Source organism: Hipposideros armiger, unplaced genomic scaffold, assembly GCF_001890085.2.
Source record: "Hipposideros armiger isolate ML-2016 unplaced genomic scaffold, ASM189008v1 scaffold_22, whole genome shotgun sequence".
Classification (NCBI taxonomy): Eukaryota; Metazoa; Chordata; class Mammalia; order Chiroptera; family Hipposideridae; genus Hipposideros; species Hipposideros armiger.
In genome coordinates this window covers 6,655,127-6,672,024 of record NW_017731372.1, presented here as the reverse complement: position 1 = coordinate 6,672,024, position 16,898 = coordinate 6,655,127, and the positions used below count along the sequence as shown (strand labels likewise).

The 16,898-nt window shown below is 40.9% G+C and overlaps 1 protein-coding gene across 1 annotated transcript in view; it reads right to left on the bottom strand.

Annotated features, from left to right (window-relative positions):
- Positions 1-2,954: 2,954 nt before the first annotated feature.
- INTS7 (integrator complex subunit 7) overlaps positions 2,955-16,898 on the bottom strand; it is a 59,590-nt gene continuing 45,646 nt past the window's right edge. The window contains exons 15-18 of the mRNA XM_019635457.1: positions 14,123-14,255; positions 9,034-9,132; positions 7,517-7,702; positions 2,955-4,421 (exon numbers count right to left, since the gene is read on the bottom strand). Coding sequence (XP_019491002.1) covers positions 4,134-4,421; positions 7,517-7,702; positions 9,034-9,132; positions 14,123-14,255 — 706 coding nt within the window. The 3' untranslated portion in view covers positions 2,955-4,133. The remainder of the gene's footprint in view (positions 4,422-7,516; positions 7,703-9,033; positions 9,133-14,122; positions 14,256-16,898) is intronic.

The following is a 16,898-nucleotide window of genomic DNA, read 5'->3' as shown; positions in this document are numbered from 1 at the left end:
ACTCACTCTGTTTAAATAACCAATTATAATTATAAATTAAATTGCTCATAGGATGAGCACTTGAGACTACGTACCACAGGATAATGGACTAGTTCCAGCCAGGCCAATAAAATACACAGCCCATGATAAAAAGGCTTTGTGTTCTTGGGCAAGAAATGGAAAGAAGACCATAACTTCCTATAGTGCTGTTGGTAGGAAAGCTAAACCAATTTTGGGACTTCTCAATACATCCCATCATACTTTTAATGTTGGTGAGTGATAAAGGCTAAATCCAAGGGTGCATTATAGAAAGAATGGGGTAGGGTGTTTGGTTGAGCAACACAGTCGTGTATCACCAGATGCGAAGCAAACACACAAACGCCACACACCTTTTTATTTATACTCTTCCGTGTGAAATCTTTGGTGCACCAAAGAATTCCAATGTAGACCCCTTACAAGTTTTCTAGGTCCTAACGTAATAGTGAATCTTATTTCTTTACTTCTCACTCTTGCACTGTTGAATTCTACAGGCAGTTGCCACGAGTCTATTTAAATTTAACTGAATTAAAAGTAAATAAAAGATTCAGTCGCACTAGCCATACAGGGCGTGGGAAAAAAATGTCTACACGTTTTAAGAAAGGGAAAAACTATTAAAATTGTAATGCTCGATATATACCGGTAACAAAAGATGACTACAAGTCATGTTTGACTTCTGCAATTACAAGAGGTGCTCAAAGTGGTTACCATCAGCGTCCAGACACTTCTGATGACGGTGAACTGCTGCCTGAGCAACTGTGACCAAAGTGTCTGCTTGTATACATTTTTTTTGGCACCCCTGATATTTTGATACTCAATAGCTATATGTGGCTAGTGGCTATATTGGATAGCAGACTTAAAACATTTCCATCATCACAGAAAGTTCTATTGGGCAGCATTGCATATACTCTACATACCTGGTGGCAGGGTCATCTTATTCTCAATACCGCCAGCAGATATTGGTACAGAAAGATCAAGGGACCTATCCAAGGACCCATGGCAAGTGAGTTTTACAAATAGAAGGTAAACCGACATCTCTGGAATCCTTTGTTCTTCTTTTGAGTCGTACCTTAATGTAAAAAGTGACATACAGCCTCCAGTTGCAAATTACAACACGTTGGTTGTTTTGAGCTAGGAAGGTCATATTACAAAATCTCTTAAACTAGAATATAATAGTACCTTTTAACTTCTAAATAGTCAATATCCTACTGGTATCACCCTCGATGGCAATCAGTAGCTTTAGAAAGTATTTTCACAATTTTCTTTGTATGTTTGTCTTTAACTATTTTAATTAAATAGGATTTACAGCACTGTAGAAATTCCGTTTTGTTTACGTCAACGTAAGTTACTTTGCTATTACTCAATGTACCCAAATGGAATATAGTTTCAATGTGTTTAGTAGCACAGAAAGGGTACCTTTTATTGTGAATAAATGAAATGCTAAGATTAAGAACTGATCTAACACAGTGAAAGACTAATGAGGATGATAATGATAGCAAACACTTATACGCCTACCTTCTACGTGGTAGGCAGGTTCTAAGTGCTTTACATGTAGTAATTCTGTATTAACTCACTTAATCCTCACACCTACCCCATGAGGCACTATTATGCTTCCCAATTTTAGGAATCAGGAAATTGAGCCATAGAAAGACCAAGTAGCTTCTTCAAGGTCACCAAGTTAGACAGTGAGGATGTGGACCAGGGCAGTGCGGCTCCAGAGGCTGTACTCTTAGCCATCAGGTTATAGGGCAAAGTCACTACACACTGAGAAAAATCACTTCTGTCTTCCTAGAATCAGCCAGTGGTCCTTTATTATCCATATTTCTAAGTTCAGGGAACATGATGACTTCAATCAGTATGTGTATATTTTTCTTTTCTGCATAGTTCCTTGAGTATTTCTTTTTCTTTTCATTCATTAATATTGTGTTAAATTATAAAGTTTCCTTGCTCCACAAATAATTGTTGAACAGCTGATGCCAAAAATGCAGTAGATATTCTACCAAACATAACATTAGACAGTGTCCCAATACTGGGTCTAGTGGGCATACTGAAACGAACAGCTTATTTTTGCTTTACAAAGTTATTTTCATACTCTGAACTATTTGGATGTTTTTATTTTAATAATTCCAAGTTTGTGCCATGGGCCCTATAGTATACCAAATCAACAAGTTTATAACTAGAGCTATCAAAAACCAATCTTTTCAGAACGTAAAATTTGGGAAGGTCTCAAAGGGAATTGGGGGAATTGGTGACTTGCAAGATTTGCTTCATTTCTAGAGAATTCTGCCTTGAAACAGTACCCGACACCTGAAATTGACATGGTAAAATTCCCTTCTGAAAAGAGCCATTTAATGGGGGGAAAAAAGGTTTTTCCCCATTTAAGAACCTTATTGTATTTATTTATTCTTTAGGCTCTCAACCACTCAGCTGATAACAAACTCTAGACTGGAGGCAAGCCAGCCAGTCTAATTCAGTCATTTTATAGACAAGAAAACTAAAGTCTACAGAGATAAACTGACTTGCCCCAGGTCACAGAGCTAATTCATCACAGCCCAAAGTGGAACCCATTCTTTCCGACTCAGCTCTCTCCACACCTGGTGGAAGGACACGGGCCCTGCACATGTCCTCCACACCACTCTGGCTGTTCCTCCTAAAGCTTGTCCCCAGGCGCTGTCACGACTGTGTACATCAGGCACTGGGTACAAGCGGGCCACGTCTAAAGGGATGTCATCACAGTGGACAGTGATCTGGCTACTGGCAGTGAAACGTGCTGTGTGGGAGAAGAGCTCATGAAGCCAAGCGATCTTAGAGGACCTGAGCTATCAATCACTTCTCACCCAGAGGCCATACGGTAAGAAAAAAAAAAAAATCTCACTTTTTTCTTTAAATTCTGTCTTTCTTCTGAGCCAATGTCAACTTTAAAGAGAAAAAGCAAAACATAAGCAATGAAATTGAGAGATTTATTTAAAAAAGAAACTTCCAAGGAATGTGCCTGCTTCACGTTAGGAACTGCTTCCAGCCCAAGTGTCCACGTTAATATCTACAATCCTGTGACTCCTGGTGTTTACAAACCATGACCCTGAAGCACTGACTGACCGGAAACCAAGAAAGAACAGTTAAATTATGTCTTGTACACTGTGTTAAGAAAGTATATTATTATTAGATTTTATAATGGTTTTCAACCAGTATTGAAAAAAAGGGGTTTCCTGGCTAACCAGAAAACTTCTATTCCCTGAGCATCCCAACTAATTGAGGTTGTGTTATAAAGAGACTGTTCTTTAAGGACAATCAAGTCCAGCATTACAGAACTCGCCAAGAAGAAACTAAACTAATCAAAGGACAAGAGCTACCCTTCTACCTTAACACATTAAGATATTAAAAGTGAGTGATTTTTTTCACTCTTTGAAACAATGTACAATGTATATACAATCACACACATTAGAAAAAACCAAACTGTTAATCTCCAATCTTTCTATGTAATTGTTAGCTGCTCTTCGGGTCAATTAAATACTAAAACAATAAATTAAGATTGCTTTAGCACAGAACAGATAGGTAGGTGGTTGAAATAATATAGCAGGATGTTTCAGTTCTGTCAGACTGCCTGCTCTCAATTCAGAAGACAGACGTGTCAGGGGACACTTCCAGGTCCATCTATGGGAGGGCTCCGTTCCTACTACATGGGTGAACCCTGCACCTACTGGTCAGAGCTTTCCAAAGAATAGCTCAGAATCAGAGGTGTGTGTCAGCAGTAAATGATACATTTAGGTAGAGAAACAGTCAAATTCACGAATTCAGTGATCCCAATATGTGACTTTTCTTGAAAGAAAAAGAAAAGGCTCAGCAACAGTAAAAATAGTAACAAAAAAATGAAAATGTTAAATATGAGATAAAGAACTTGGTTAAAGAAACAAGGAAAAAAATATTTCTGGTTAGGAACCCAATTATTTCTCAAATGAAGTTTTTAAGAAAAAAATCATTTTTCAGAGTATTACACTGCAGAAACCAATGAGTAAATGGACTCCACATTATAACTTTTGTATCTGAATCGTATGAAAAAGCAAATTATTTTTGACAATTTGATCAATCCCTGTCAAGTCTGTAGAGCATTCGTCGTGTGGCTAAAAGCGCGTGTAGGCGTTTCGCTGCTGCTGCTGTTGTAATGGTTGCTGGGCTTGCTGCTGCTGTAGGCGAATTTGCTGCGAATAAGGGTCCTCCAGGGATTTGACAAATATGGTAGTTCTGGGACCAGTCCTCCATACGATACCATTGGCGTCTTTCACTGACGATTCCACTGTAATGTTGTGTGTTCCAAGGATGGCAAAGTTCAACAGAAATTGAGTACTAAAGTAATCATTATGAGGCTCAACCCTCTGCTCCATCTCATTGGTCATATTGTCAATGGGTATCTGGAATAAAAGAATTGTTAAATAATAACAACAGCTAACATTTATTGAGTGCTTACTATGAGCTAGGCCCTGCCTAAGTGCTTATGTACTTGTAATACACGCAAACAACCAACAGGTAGGTACCGTTATTATCCTTCCTTTATAGATGAGAAAACAGAGAGGTTAAGTAATTTCTCCTAGGTTGCACAGCTAATGAGTGGTAGAGCAGGCATCTGAACCTAGGCAGGCTAACTCCACAGCCTACACCCTTAGTTATGAAGTAATGCTGCCTCCTCACTAACCTCAAGCAGAATGAACTCCAGAGCCTTTCTCATCCCCTTCATATGCTGGCCTTTCTTCCTAGTAAAGGAGTTCAGGACATGCCACCCCAGAACATGCTGCTTTGGCATACTGATTATTTTGAGCTAACGGTACTTAAGAAATAATAGGCTCTCTGACCTGCCTTTTTATCAAAAACAGGTCGTGAAATTTCCCATGAGAAAGGTGGCTTCCCTATACCAGGAAGAGAAGAACATGCTATCACCAGAGACTGGGAATCGATGCTGAAATGTTCTGTACAAACCAACCTACTAAAATAACACTTGTATTCCACTAGTCCCACCCACTGCCCTGACAGATCTCCTTCTCACTTCCCCATAATTTACTGCCCTGAGCCCAAACCCCTTTGTCTTGTCATTTCATCACAAATCTATTGTTTCTGTGTCTAAAAGGTATATAAGCATTTTGCTCTGGTCACTTCTTCGGGTCTTTATTCTCTTGTGAAGACTTCCATTGACATGTAAGATTTTCGTAACACTTGTATGCCCTTCTGTTAATCTGCCTTAATGTCAGTTTAATCTTGGGCCCAGCTGGAGACTCTAAGACGGTGGAAGAGAAATCTTTCCTCCCCTACATTTGCTTACCCAACCCCCATCCTTCTGTACTCTGAAGAGAATTCTGAAGAAACAGGGTGCAGCCACCTGTTTCAGGGAGTTTAAAATCCAAGAGACTGAAAAGGAACACAACACTAAGTGCATATAAGTTAGGTTTTTCCCTCCTCACTAATCTGATTTTGTGTGTCTTAATACAGTGATTCCTCCCTCAATATTAACTTTAGAATTAACTTTAGAACTTGCACATGCTCCCTTAATAATCACATATACTGTAAAACACAGATTGTGGGTTCATTCATTTATCTAGCCAGGCACTCTGTTCTTCCAAGAACAAAGGGTACACCTGCTGGCGCCTTACCTCTACCCAAAATGAAGTATTATTCTGAGAATGCATATAGAGGTAATCTCAATGAATATTTGACCAGATTGATCTACGTTTGTGTGTGTTTCTGTTGTATAATTAATTATATAAAGTGCCCTGAAGCTTTGTCTCAATAAGCAGTTAACATGAGGTCAGTTTCCCAGAGTCATTTACCTATAACATTAATGAAATGAAGTCACCAACCAATTCAGGATCTTGGAATTATCTATAGGTCTTTTCTTGTTTTTTTGTTTGCACATTCAACTTTTGCAGGGTTTTTATTTCCCTAAAGACATGCCTATCAAACAAGAACTTCCTTAAGAGGCAGAAAAGGACCCGATCCCTCTGAATGGATGATGCACTTTAAGTTGCAAACTAGGCGTCTGCAAGTCACATTACAGAGCAGCTGTGACAACATGGCTCATTAGACCAGCTTCCTGACTTTAGTCAATGCGTCTCAAGAGGTAAGTCAGTAAGCAGATGACCAGTACTTCTCAGTTTAAATGGTTTTTTTCTTAATAGGGGCTATTATAGGCAAGGAACGAAGAGAATCATGGTTACTGCTCTTTTAAATTCCAAGGGAGGAGAGAGCTGCAGACACAGACAAGTATGTAAATTCTCATTATGATCTTGTGACAACGGAGGTCACGCAAACGTTAACAGCTGTATTCTAAATACAGTAAGTGATTTTTTTTCATCAGTCACCAAATAGTTACTGAGTGGCAACAGAAGGCACCACACTTTGTGTCACGAAAGCCAAGAGAGAGGAAGAGAATGAGGGCTGAGCCTTATCAGAGCAGGCAGAGTGCCAGAGAGGGTAAGTTACCAAAGTAAAGAAAGTAATGACGGCTTAAACCAAACCTTCCCTTGGCTTTTTGGACGAAAACCACCAAAGGGAATAAAATGCCCTCTTTTTCTATCTTTACCACTGCTCCTTTCCTTGCTACGAACCTCAGTTCATGCCCACAATAAACGTGGATGAAACCAATTTGGGCATTTGAACAACTCTGTTCATACAACTGTGTATTGGACACCTTGCTTCATTTACTGTGAATAAACCACCAAGGAGCTGGAAAGTGGCATGTCTAAAGAGAGAAACAGTCTACATTTGGAAGGTTGGTGTTTCATGGGCACAGATTCAGAACCTTAGTTTTGGCTAACAAAGTACATATGATTTTGGTTAACGCACCTCATGATTTCACAAAGCAGTCAATTCCTAGGGTTCTATCTGTAGGGTTATCTGCAGGGCATGCCAATGCTACTTTTTATTTGAAAATGCTAAAATTTACTTCAAGTTGAGAAAAATAAATAGATGTGTTGTTTTGGGGGCAGGGGAGCAAGGGAGATGCTTCTTCTCCACTCCTGATGTTCCCCTCCACATGGATTAGATGAACAGTGTTGGTCTCCAGGGGGAGGTGAGACCGACCGACTGTTAAGTTTCAGGGTGGGACCTGGGCATGGGGAGCTAAGCACCTTCTCTTTCCCTTCTTGTGTGAGCTTCAGGGTGTTCCTTTCTGCCATCAGTTTTACGGGGCAGGCTCTGGTGTGTACTGGCTGAGGCTGGCTGGGCTAGGAAGTCCTTTCCGCCAGGCACCTGCGCTAGCTTTCCCCATGGCTGTAACAGTAACACCACTCACAGTGTGATCTCTGCCTGCCTGGATGCTTTGTCTATCAACTGGTTCCGGCAGAGAAAATAGAAGTGTTGTTTATCAGCCACTCAAACCCCAATATGTGCTTTTAACCCATGTCCATCTGATTCCTTGGGAAGAAATGCTATCTGCTTAACTATGAAAAACACTGGGAAATTTCCATCAATGAGTTGATAAAATTCACATTACAATTTTGCCTCTTTTCTAAATTACCTTATAGTCTTGTCCAGATTTACTTTGTAGCGTGGAAGAAACATTCAGACAGACCGACTGAATTTTGCGAAAGAGTCCTGGTTTAGAGCCGTGCTGAACCACTCCCTCTACCTTCAGCGCCAGCTGCTGGTTATTCTGGACAGCGATGGGCTCGGCAGGGTTCCGCGGGGATGGTGACAGAGCAAGCTGGAACACCAACATTAAAATAAATGCCAACAACCAAGAACAAGCATCCTTCCAACAAACACATCTGTGCTAATCGTTGGTTATAGGTTAAACGTTACACACACACGCACACACGCACGCACACACGCACGCATGACCTGACTGTGTTGAGACAACCAGACAGATGTTACCTTTCAAGTCAAGGGTTCCTTATTCCTAATGCCTCCTTTTAAATACCCATTTTGCTTTTTTTTCCACCTCTGAACCCCAGTTCTGTTTGAGAATAACAGGATTAGAAAATAGTGAAACCACTATTCTTCCAATTTCAGGGGGAGGGGTGCATTACTTTGACAATGAACCGATTCTAGTAGGGAAATAAATACACTATGTAAACTTTCATGTCCAGCTGCTGTCTCTTTGGTCTTAGGCAATTTTAAATTGACTATATTCAAATGCAAATGAACTTGAAATTCTAGGATTACATACACAAACAAGTCACCATGGTATAAAAGTCAGTTTCTACAAATGAACTAAGTGACATTTTAAATCTCCCATTAGTATAGTTTTTCTTTAAACACATACTAAACATCTTAAATATACTTCAACTACAGAAAGCTCAAGTCTTGCTAAATGAAAACATGGAAGAAATTGGGTCTTTTTGATGTTTTTGAGTCACTGAACTAATCAACTCTGGGAACCTGCTACCTTTGGGCTTCTTACCTAGATAATCAATTTTCCTTATTATTCAGGCCATTTTGAAATAGCATGCTTTGTTATCTGCAACCGAAAGCATTTGAATGGATGCAAATTACACTGATGACATTTACTGAGAGGGTGATCCAGTAAATCTCTCAGAAGTGACAATCTCCCCCCCTTTCCCAACAATTCCATTCTTTGAATCAAAAATAGCTTTTGAATCTTGGGTGGCTTAAATATTTAAAAATACTAACTCTACTCATTGGCCAGCTCCTCAAAACCTGTTTTTCAAAGACAAAAGTGCTTTGGAGTTAGGACTGGCGATGTTTACTAGACCTGATTCATTCAAAGATGGTGATCAGCGGTGGGCTCAGTCAAGATCCTTGCACAGGCTACCCACTCAACTTATTCCTGGAGTAGGGAGCCAAGGGACAGAGCTCCAAGTACCCACATGTCTGTCCCAATGCACTTGGTGATGACAGGGTCCCATTCCTTTCACCAAACCAGCTGGTCAAGGGAAGAAAGGCTTACAACTAAAAAGCATAAGTTTTATGAAAACCAAAGGTAAGATCCTGAAGCAGAGCTATGTCCTACTTAATCTGCAGATATAACTGGGTTTTTAGTCTATATTAGCCTTAGTATTCTTCCCATATTACCTTAATGCTGGTAGACTGCAGTTTCTGGAAAAAATATCTCTGAAATGAAAGAGGAACTTTCAGCAAAGCGATGATGGCATTGCAGAGGCATGCTGTGTGCTGGGGGGAAAAGAAAGTAAATCAAATGAAAATAAATTCCCAAATTTCATCAACAAATGGTACTTTTAGGAAGAAATTTGAAAGTTACAAACGCTCATATAGAGTATTTCAAAGTCAATAATAACCATGGGTCCCCACAGAGTGAGCAATGGTGGAAGCTTCCTGGAGCTCAGGTTAAGGATGACAGTATAGTCCAACTCTATGGCATTCTGCAACTTTAATGAAGTGCCTTATTTCTAAAATCTATTGAGCAAATTTAACTGAGTTTTGAAAACCCCAGCATTACTGCAGAGTAATAGTAACAGTATAGTGACTCCTTTGAGGCTTAGTGAAAAGGGCCGAAGAACCAGAATTTAAGAGTTCAAAGGCTGATTAGTTATTTATTTTAAAACCACTTTATTGATGTACAAATGACAGACAAAAAGGTGTATATATTTAATGTATATGACTTGATGAGTATGGAGGTTAAGTATACACCCGTAAAACCATTAAAGCTATTTTAAAGATCACCTAGTGTAATCCTCAATTTTGATGATGACAGAGATCACCTAGATAGGCAACAGAACAAGCTGGAACTGGAATCTAGGTTGCCTGACTCTTAGTTTAGTGATTTTTATTCCATTTCACCAATGATTTGCAAACTAAATAGAAAAATATGTTAGAGCACCATCAGAACACTTAAAACTCTGGGTGACCCAGAACTATTCCTGCTTAGTCTACTGTCCCCTCCTCACTCTACTCCCTTCTCAGCGCCCCGCCCCCACCAAAGCACCACAGGGTGAAAAAGCACTCCATTATACAGTATGCCATCTGTTCTAAGCGCCTGCTTCTTAGTAGGGTGTCACCTAGTTGCCTGTGCTGTAAACATTTTTAAAAAGTTGGGCGGGGCCGGCCGAGTGGCGCGATGGTTAAGAACTCGCTTGGGATGCCAGAGGGCCCCGGTTCGGATCCCACATATGAGGGCCAGTGACACTGCCCTCCGCAGCTGAGATGCTGAACAACAGCTCTACCTGGAGCTGGGCTGCCATGAGTCGCCGGCGACGGCGTGGGCTGCAGTCCCTGTGGCAGTGGGTTGCCATGGGCTACCGTGTGTGGCCAGCAGCCAGCGTGAGCGGCCAGCAGCCGCAGTGAGCGGCCGTCCAGAAGCCGGCGACTGATCTGCCTCGCCAGAGAAGAGCGCAATGATGGTGCCAACTTGGGCCAGTGAAGCAACATCCTCCACAACTAGATTGAAGAACAAAACGACAGCAACTTGTCTGTTCCCATTCCCCCAACTCCCCAGCACTGTTCCCATCCCTCCAATTCCCCAATAAAAATCTTTAAAAAAAAAAAAGTTGGGCATTATGGGGCCGGCCGAGTGGCTCAGTTGGTTAAGAGCTCGCTCAAGAGTGTGAGCTTTGATCAATAGCGGTTCGAGTCCTGGCCCGAGCTGAGCTGCTGCTGAGCTGACAACAGGTGGCAGGATGGCTCAGCTAAACAAATTAAATAAATAAATAAGTAAATAAATAAAATAAAAAATAAAAAGTTGGGCATTATGGCTGAAAGCCAGAATCCACTGCACACGGGTTTCAGCCTACTGAATATTTTGTGCCCAACAGACTCCTGATACATGCAAATAGCAGGTCTATTACTTGAGATAATCCCAGCACAGATTTAAAGACATTGGTTCTATTTCTTCAGGCTTAACTGCTAAAACAGCACCACTATTCATCTTCCTGCAACAAGGAATCTGGGAAGCATTTACAGGGACATCCTACCTGTGGTAGAACCTTTGATGCCACAATAGTGTTTACGGAGAGAAACATCTTTAAACACGAACTTAGAGGACCCCAAGTGACCTCAGGCTGTTCCCAGGCAAAAAGGCACTATCTTCCCTTTTAAAAGCACGCAGATTCTGCAGCTCCCCAGAGGGACAGCAGGACTGCCTCTGAGGTCACTGCACCTTGGGCACAGCTCCGCAGGTGGTATGCTTAGCAGCATGTTACTATCTATTACAGTAACAGTCTGCAGATGTGAAATCACTCATTGCGGTTAGTAAACCAGCAGGACTAGCGCATCACCAGCACGCTCTTCACTGCCAAATCCAATCCTTTTCAGGCCTTGTATTGTTTGACATTTCTGTGGTACCTGATAATGCTCTTCTTCCATGAAACTCCACTTAATGGCCCCTGCCCTCACTTCTCCATTTTCTTTCCTAAGATTCTGTTTCTTTGTTCATTTCTTAAATGCCCTGAACAGCCTCCAAGCTCATGACCTTACATGCATTCCAGCCCGTCTCCTCCTTCCCACATCAGAGCTATTAACCAACTGCCCACAAGACAGCCAGATGTTTAAAAAGGAAGCCTGCATCTTCTTCCACCATTCCTCTACATTCTTTCAGGAAAGGATCACCCACTTGCGTACTTGGTCACCTAAGCTGGAAACCTGGAGGTCATGTCTCCATCCGCACATTAAAAAAAAAAAAAAAATCAAGTCTTGAAAATATTACCCCTGAATATCTTTCTCATGTACTTGTTCCCATTCCTACTGCCATTATTACTAGCTAGGCCCTTACCTTGAATTACTGTAGAACCCTTGTTTACTCTTCTTTCCTCTAATTTCGTGCCCTCCAAGCCATTACTTTTCTGCTCCTACGTAACAATGTACAATCTTAACCACTTATCTTCCTACCCATTAAAAATGTCTAGAAAGCACCCCAGTGCCTACAGGATAACGTGCAAACTCCTTAACACTGTGTTCGAAGCCTCTCGTCACCTGGCCTCTGCCTGCCTCTCCTGTCCCTAGCCTGACATCATGCTGCAGTAATAACAAACTGTTCCCAGAAGACTGTTCTCGTGCTATTTCATGCCTCTGCTTTCAAACAGGTTGTTCTCTGCCTGAAGTTCCCGACCCTTCCTTACTTGCCTGGAAAACTCATAGGCCAAGACATCTTCTGCCGACTGCACCCTCGCCCCATTTTGTCTGTCTTCTGACATACTCGTAAATTACCTTCTCTTTTGTGCTACGTGTCTACCTCATGCAGAACTCTATACTACATATATACTGTATGGTGTTTGTTGATGAAATCTTTCTTTCTTATTACACTACAGACAATTCCAGGGAAGACCCTGCTGTGTTTTTGTCATTTTTCTATTCTGAGGATCCAATAAATACTTGTGGAACTGAATGTGGGGTTCAGAAAGGATCAAATTTATAAAATACAATGTGGAGAGAAAAAGAGAATTAACATTTATTAAACCACTCTTTATATGCCAGGCCAGGTGCTGTGCCAGGCAATACACATTATTTCATTTAAACTTCACAGTAACCCTAAGAGGTAGATATTTTTTCCATGTCATAGAAAAACAATGTTAGTATTTTGTCTAAAATCTCAGACTTGCTGAGTGGCAGGGGCAGAATCTGAACCCAGGACTTTCTTCTTTGTACTGTGTTTCCTGCTGGGCAGAAACTTCTTATTTCCATTATATTCAGTGGATTCAACTCCATCAAACTCAAGTTACTATTTGGCATCCACTTAATTTCTTAGGGTGCAGCTTAGAGGGAATATGAAAATAATTTAATCAATGTTGCACACAGATGTATGTTTACTTCAAAGATAATCTTTACAATCTCCCCTAGCAACCAATCTCCGTGTCAAACAGCTACACGTGTCAACTCAATTCAATACATATTGACAATCTCATAGGAAAGCTGTATATCAAGGAAAGTATTTGTCCTTAAAATCTAATCTAACTCTTTAATCATCCTGCCAATTTCTTCTAAAACACTTGATAAATGATGAGGACAGTATGAGAAGAGTGGGAACCAGATGACAGCTACAGGGAATCCCAGCATCTAATGGTTGGCCAGGACAAGAATGGCTCTCCACGGAGTCAAGTTCAAAGACAGGGTGTTACAGCCTGAATGCATGTGTCTTCTCCAAACTCACATGGTGAAGCCCTAACTCCCAATGTGTTAATGTTTGGAGGTGGGGCCTTTGGGAGGTGACTAGGTTTAGATGAGGTCATGAGGATGGGGAACCCCCCATGATGGGGTTAGTGTCCTTCTAAGAAGAGAGAGACCAGAGCTGTCTCTCTGTCTCTCTTTCCAACATGTGAGGACACCGTGAGAAAGTGGCAGTCTGCAAGCCAGCAACAGGGCTCTCACCAGGGACTGAACTGGCTTGCACCTTTATCCTGGACTTGCCAGCCTCCAAAACTATGAGGAACAAATAAATATCTGTTGTTTAAGCCACCCAATCTATGGCATTTTGTTAGAGGAGTCTGAGCTGACTAAGACACTGGAGAGTGGCCAGACAGGGAGGAGAAAATCTGGGTGAGAGTGTGGCAGTCTGTCCTCTGACTGGGAAGTCAGGGGAGAAGACTGAATAAGGAGCCAGTGCTCGACAGTGCCAAAGAAAGCAGAGATCAGCAGGCTAAACGTGGACAAGTACACCGAAAGATATCAACGGCATCGCCTGGCAGGAACTGATTTACTGCCAATCAGATAACAAGCCCTGTTCTTTGTGTTTCAATTGGCCAGTGGTTCTCAACCCTGGTGGCATGACAGCATTACCTGGGAGCTTTTCAAAATACTCATGGCTGGGCCTCAGCCGCACAGGTTCAGAATTAATTGGTCTGAAGTTGGGCCTGGGTACTCACATATTTTTTAAAAAGCTCCCAAAGTGATTTTAATGTGTAGCCAGGGATGAGAACAACTGCAACTTCAATTAACTTATTAAAAAAGAAAAAAGAAGTTTTAACTGCATTCTGGTAGAGCAGATTTGACATGTTAAGAGCAGCTACAGATGTGCTAAGTGCTTCCACAGATCATCTTCTCACTTCATCCTCCTGACAATGCTATGAGGTGGGGACTATATTAACCCTGTTACAAGAGGAAAGAGGCTCAGAGAAGTTAATTTGTTGAAGTCACAGAGTTTCAGTAAGTGTCAGGAATGGATAAAAAACCCACTTCCACATAATAGAAACTCAATAAAACAAGTGCCACTTGCCATATAAGAAACAGGGGTATATTTCCGACTGAGTGATTCCACCTCCTCCAAGACATGATTATATACAGACATCATTCTTCTCTCATATTCACTATCAGCATGGGCTGCTCCAGTAGATCCATATTCCTGGAAACTGAAGTCAAAAACAGTATCAATTAATGAACCAAAATAGTAACTATTTTAATGTCCAAACGTGTCAGGCACTTTAAGTCCACACATTCTCGTTTATTCTTTAAAATAAGAAAGTATGTATTGTTCTTTTCATTTCACAGATGAGGAAACGGGTTTGGAGGGGTTCAGTAACTTTACTTCAGTCACATAACTAGTAAGTGACAAGTTGGAATTCAAACCCACGCCTGACTTCAAATTGTACAAGTCTCAATCACTTTGGTTGCTAAGCAGTACAAAAGTGTTTATAAACTTTGTCCCTGAAGTCATTACTGGATTTTTTAGGCAGTAGAAATAAAGGTTAAGTGCAAAGGAATAAGACTGAATAAGAAGCCAGAACAGAAAAATGTAATGGACAAGCATCTCAAAATAATTTTTCTGATAATCCTGAAAAGTTTGTATGAGGTAGACAGTAACTAAACACCTCCCCAAAAATCCAACATTTACTGTTACTGGTTCCGACCCTATGTTAGCTGCTAGAGATAAAAAGTTGAATAAAATAAGACCTCTTCTCCCAAAAAAACCCTTCCAGATTATGAAAGAGATACACAGATTTTTTAAAAAACTACAGTGAAAACACCAATGTCATGCCTCACTTGAGGTTCTTTTTAGCAGTAGGTCCTTGTTCACTTGGAAGACACAAAATATAGACCATCAAGAACAGAAGTTTTAGAAGGAATCACTCCTTGCAGTTGTACACTATTGCACATGAAACCCCAAACTCTCCTTCAAGGTACGAGATCTGGCAATTAAGTTTGCAAACTCATCCTATTAAAAGCGCTACATACCTCATTGCTGAATATCAATCACCATGGTCACCTTTGAAGTACTCCCCTTGGGAAGCTATGCACCGACACCAGCACCTAATCTACCCTTCAAAGCAATTTTGGAACTTTTTCTGGAATGGCCATCAGAGCTGTCGTCATATTACCCTTGATGTCCTGAATGTCATCAGAATGTCTTTTTTCAATATTTCCTTTATCTTTGGGTAAAGAAAGAAGTCATTGGGGGCCAGATTACCTGAGTAGGGAGGATGTTCCAACATAGTTATTTGTTTACTGGCTAAAAACTCCCTCACAGACAGTGCTGTGTGAGCTGGTGCATTGTCGTGATGCAAGAGCCATGAATTGTTGGCGAAAAGTTCAGGTCGTCTAACTTTTTCAAGCAGCCTTTTCAGCACTTCCAGATAGTAAACTTGGTTAATTAACTGTTTGTCCAGTTGGCACAAATTCATAATGAATAATCCCTGATATCAAAAAAGGTTAGCAACATCGTTTAGACTCTTGATTTGGATTGATTTGGACTGACGGAACTTTTTGGTCGTGAAGAATTGGCTGACTTCCATTGTGCACTTTGACACTTTGTTTCAGGGTCATATAGGTACACCCATTTTTCATCACCAGTGATAACACGGCCCAAATCATTGTCTTTTCTCTCCAAGAGGTGTTGGCAAACTTCGACTCTCCTTTGCTTTTGTTCATCGGTGAGCTCCTTCCGGACCATTTTTGCACACACCTTTCTCATGCTAAGATTTTCAGTTGAGGTTTTCCTATTTCTCTATTGATGTTTCTTTGGTCTGCTATGCTTCTCACAGTCAGCCGACAATTTTCACATACAATTTGTCGAATTTTTGCAATGTTTTCGTCAGTTCTGCTCATTACTGGCTGCCCTGACCTCTCTTCATCAGTGACGCGTTCTCTCCCCTCAGAAAAACATTTAATTCATCTGTACACTGCTGTTTTCCTCATGGCATTATCCCCATCAACTTGGACTAACATGTCCCTGATTTCACTTCCACTCTTGCCAAGTTTAACAAAAAATTTAATGTTTGTTTGTTGCTCTAATTCAAGCTCAGGCATTCTCATGACGACACACAAAAACACACCACAATAATGAACGCTACTCAGCAGAACACCACCACACGTAGACACGAACACAGCTGTGAGACACTGATATACCAAGGTTATAAAACCTTACCGAGCTGTTTGTACAGTGCTGCCAATGTACATGCACAGTGGCTAGTTCACGAACTTAATTGTCAGACCTGGTATAAACTTTCTTTTCCAATTTTTCATTGTTATGAAGGGCAAATGCTAGGGGAATGGGTTTGGGGGATAAGAGGGAGTTGAGAAAGTGAAGAAATGTGGTGGGAAGGAGAGAGGGTGAGACAGCAGCATGTGCGAGCTAGGTAGATAACTCCCTTCACCCCATCCCAGCTAACAATGTGCCTATCTAGCTCTCTGATAAAAAGTTAATCAAGAAAAACACTAATTTCTTATTATGTCAAACAATGACATTTGTGTTCTAAGAGGTTAAATGAGTATGGCACGATGAAAATTGGTGTGAGCCTAGAAATATCAATTAATTGGCAGAATCTGAAAAATATGGAGGTTTAAAAACATCTTCAAATTTAAAACGGGGGAACTTGTTAAAGAAAAAGAAAAAACACCGCAAGTCAAACACTACAAACCAAGGGGAAATAAACATAGAGGAGAGAAAGTTAAATGCAAAAATAAGTAAAAATTAGTATGTCAGGAAAATACTAAAATGGATCAGATGAGTGGGAAAAAAAATAGCCAAGTATGGGCCGGCCAAGTAGCGCAATGGT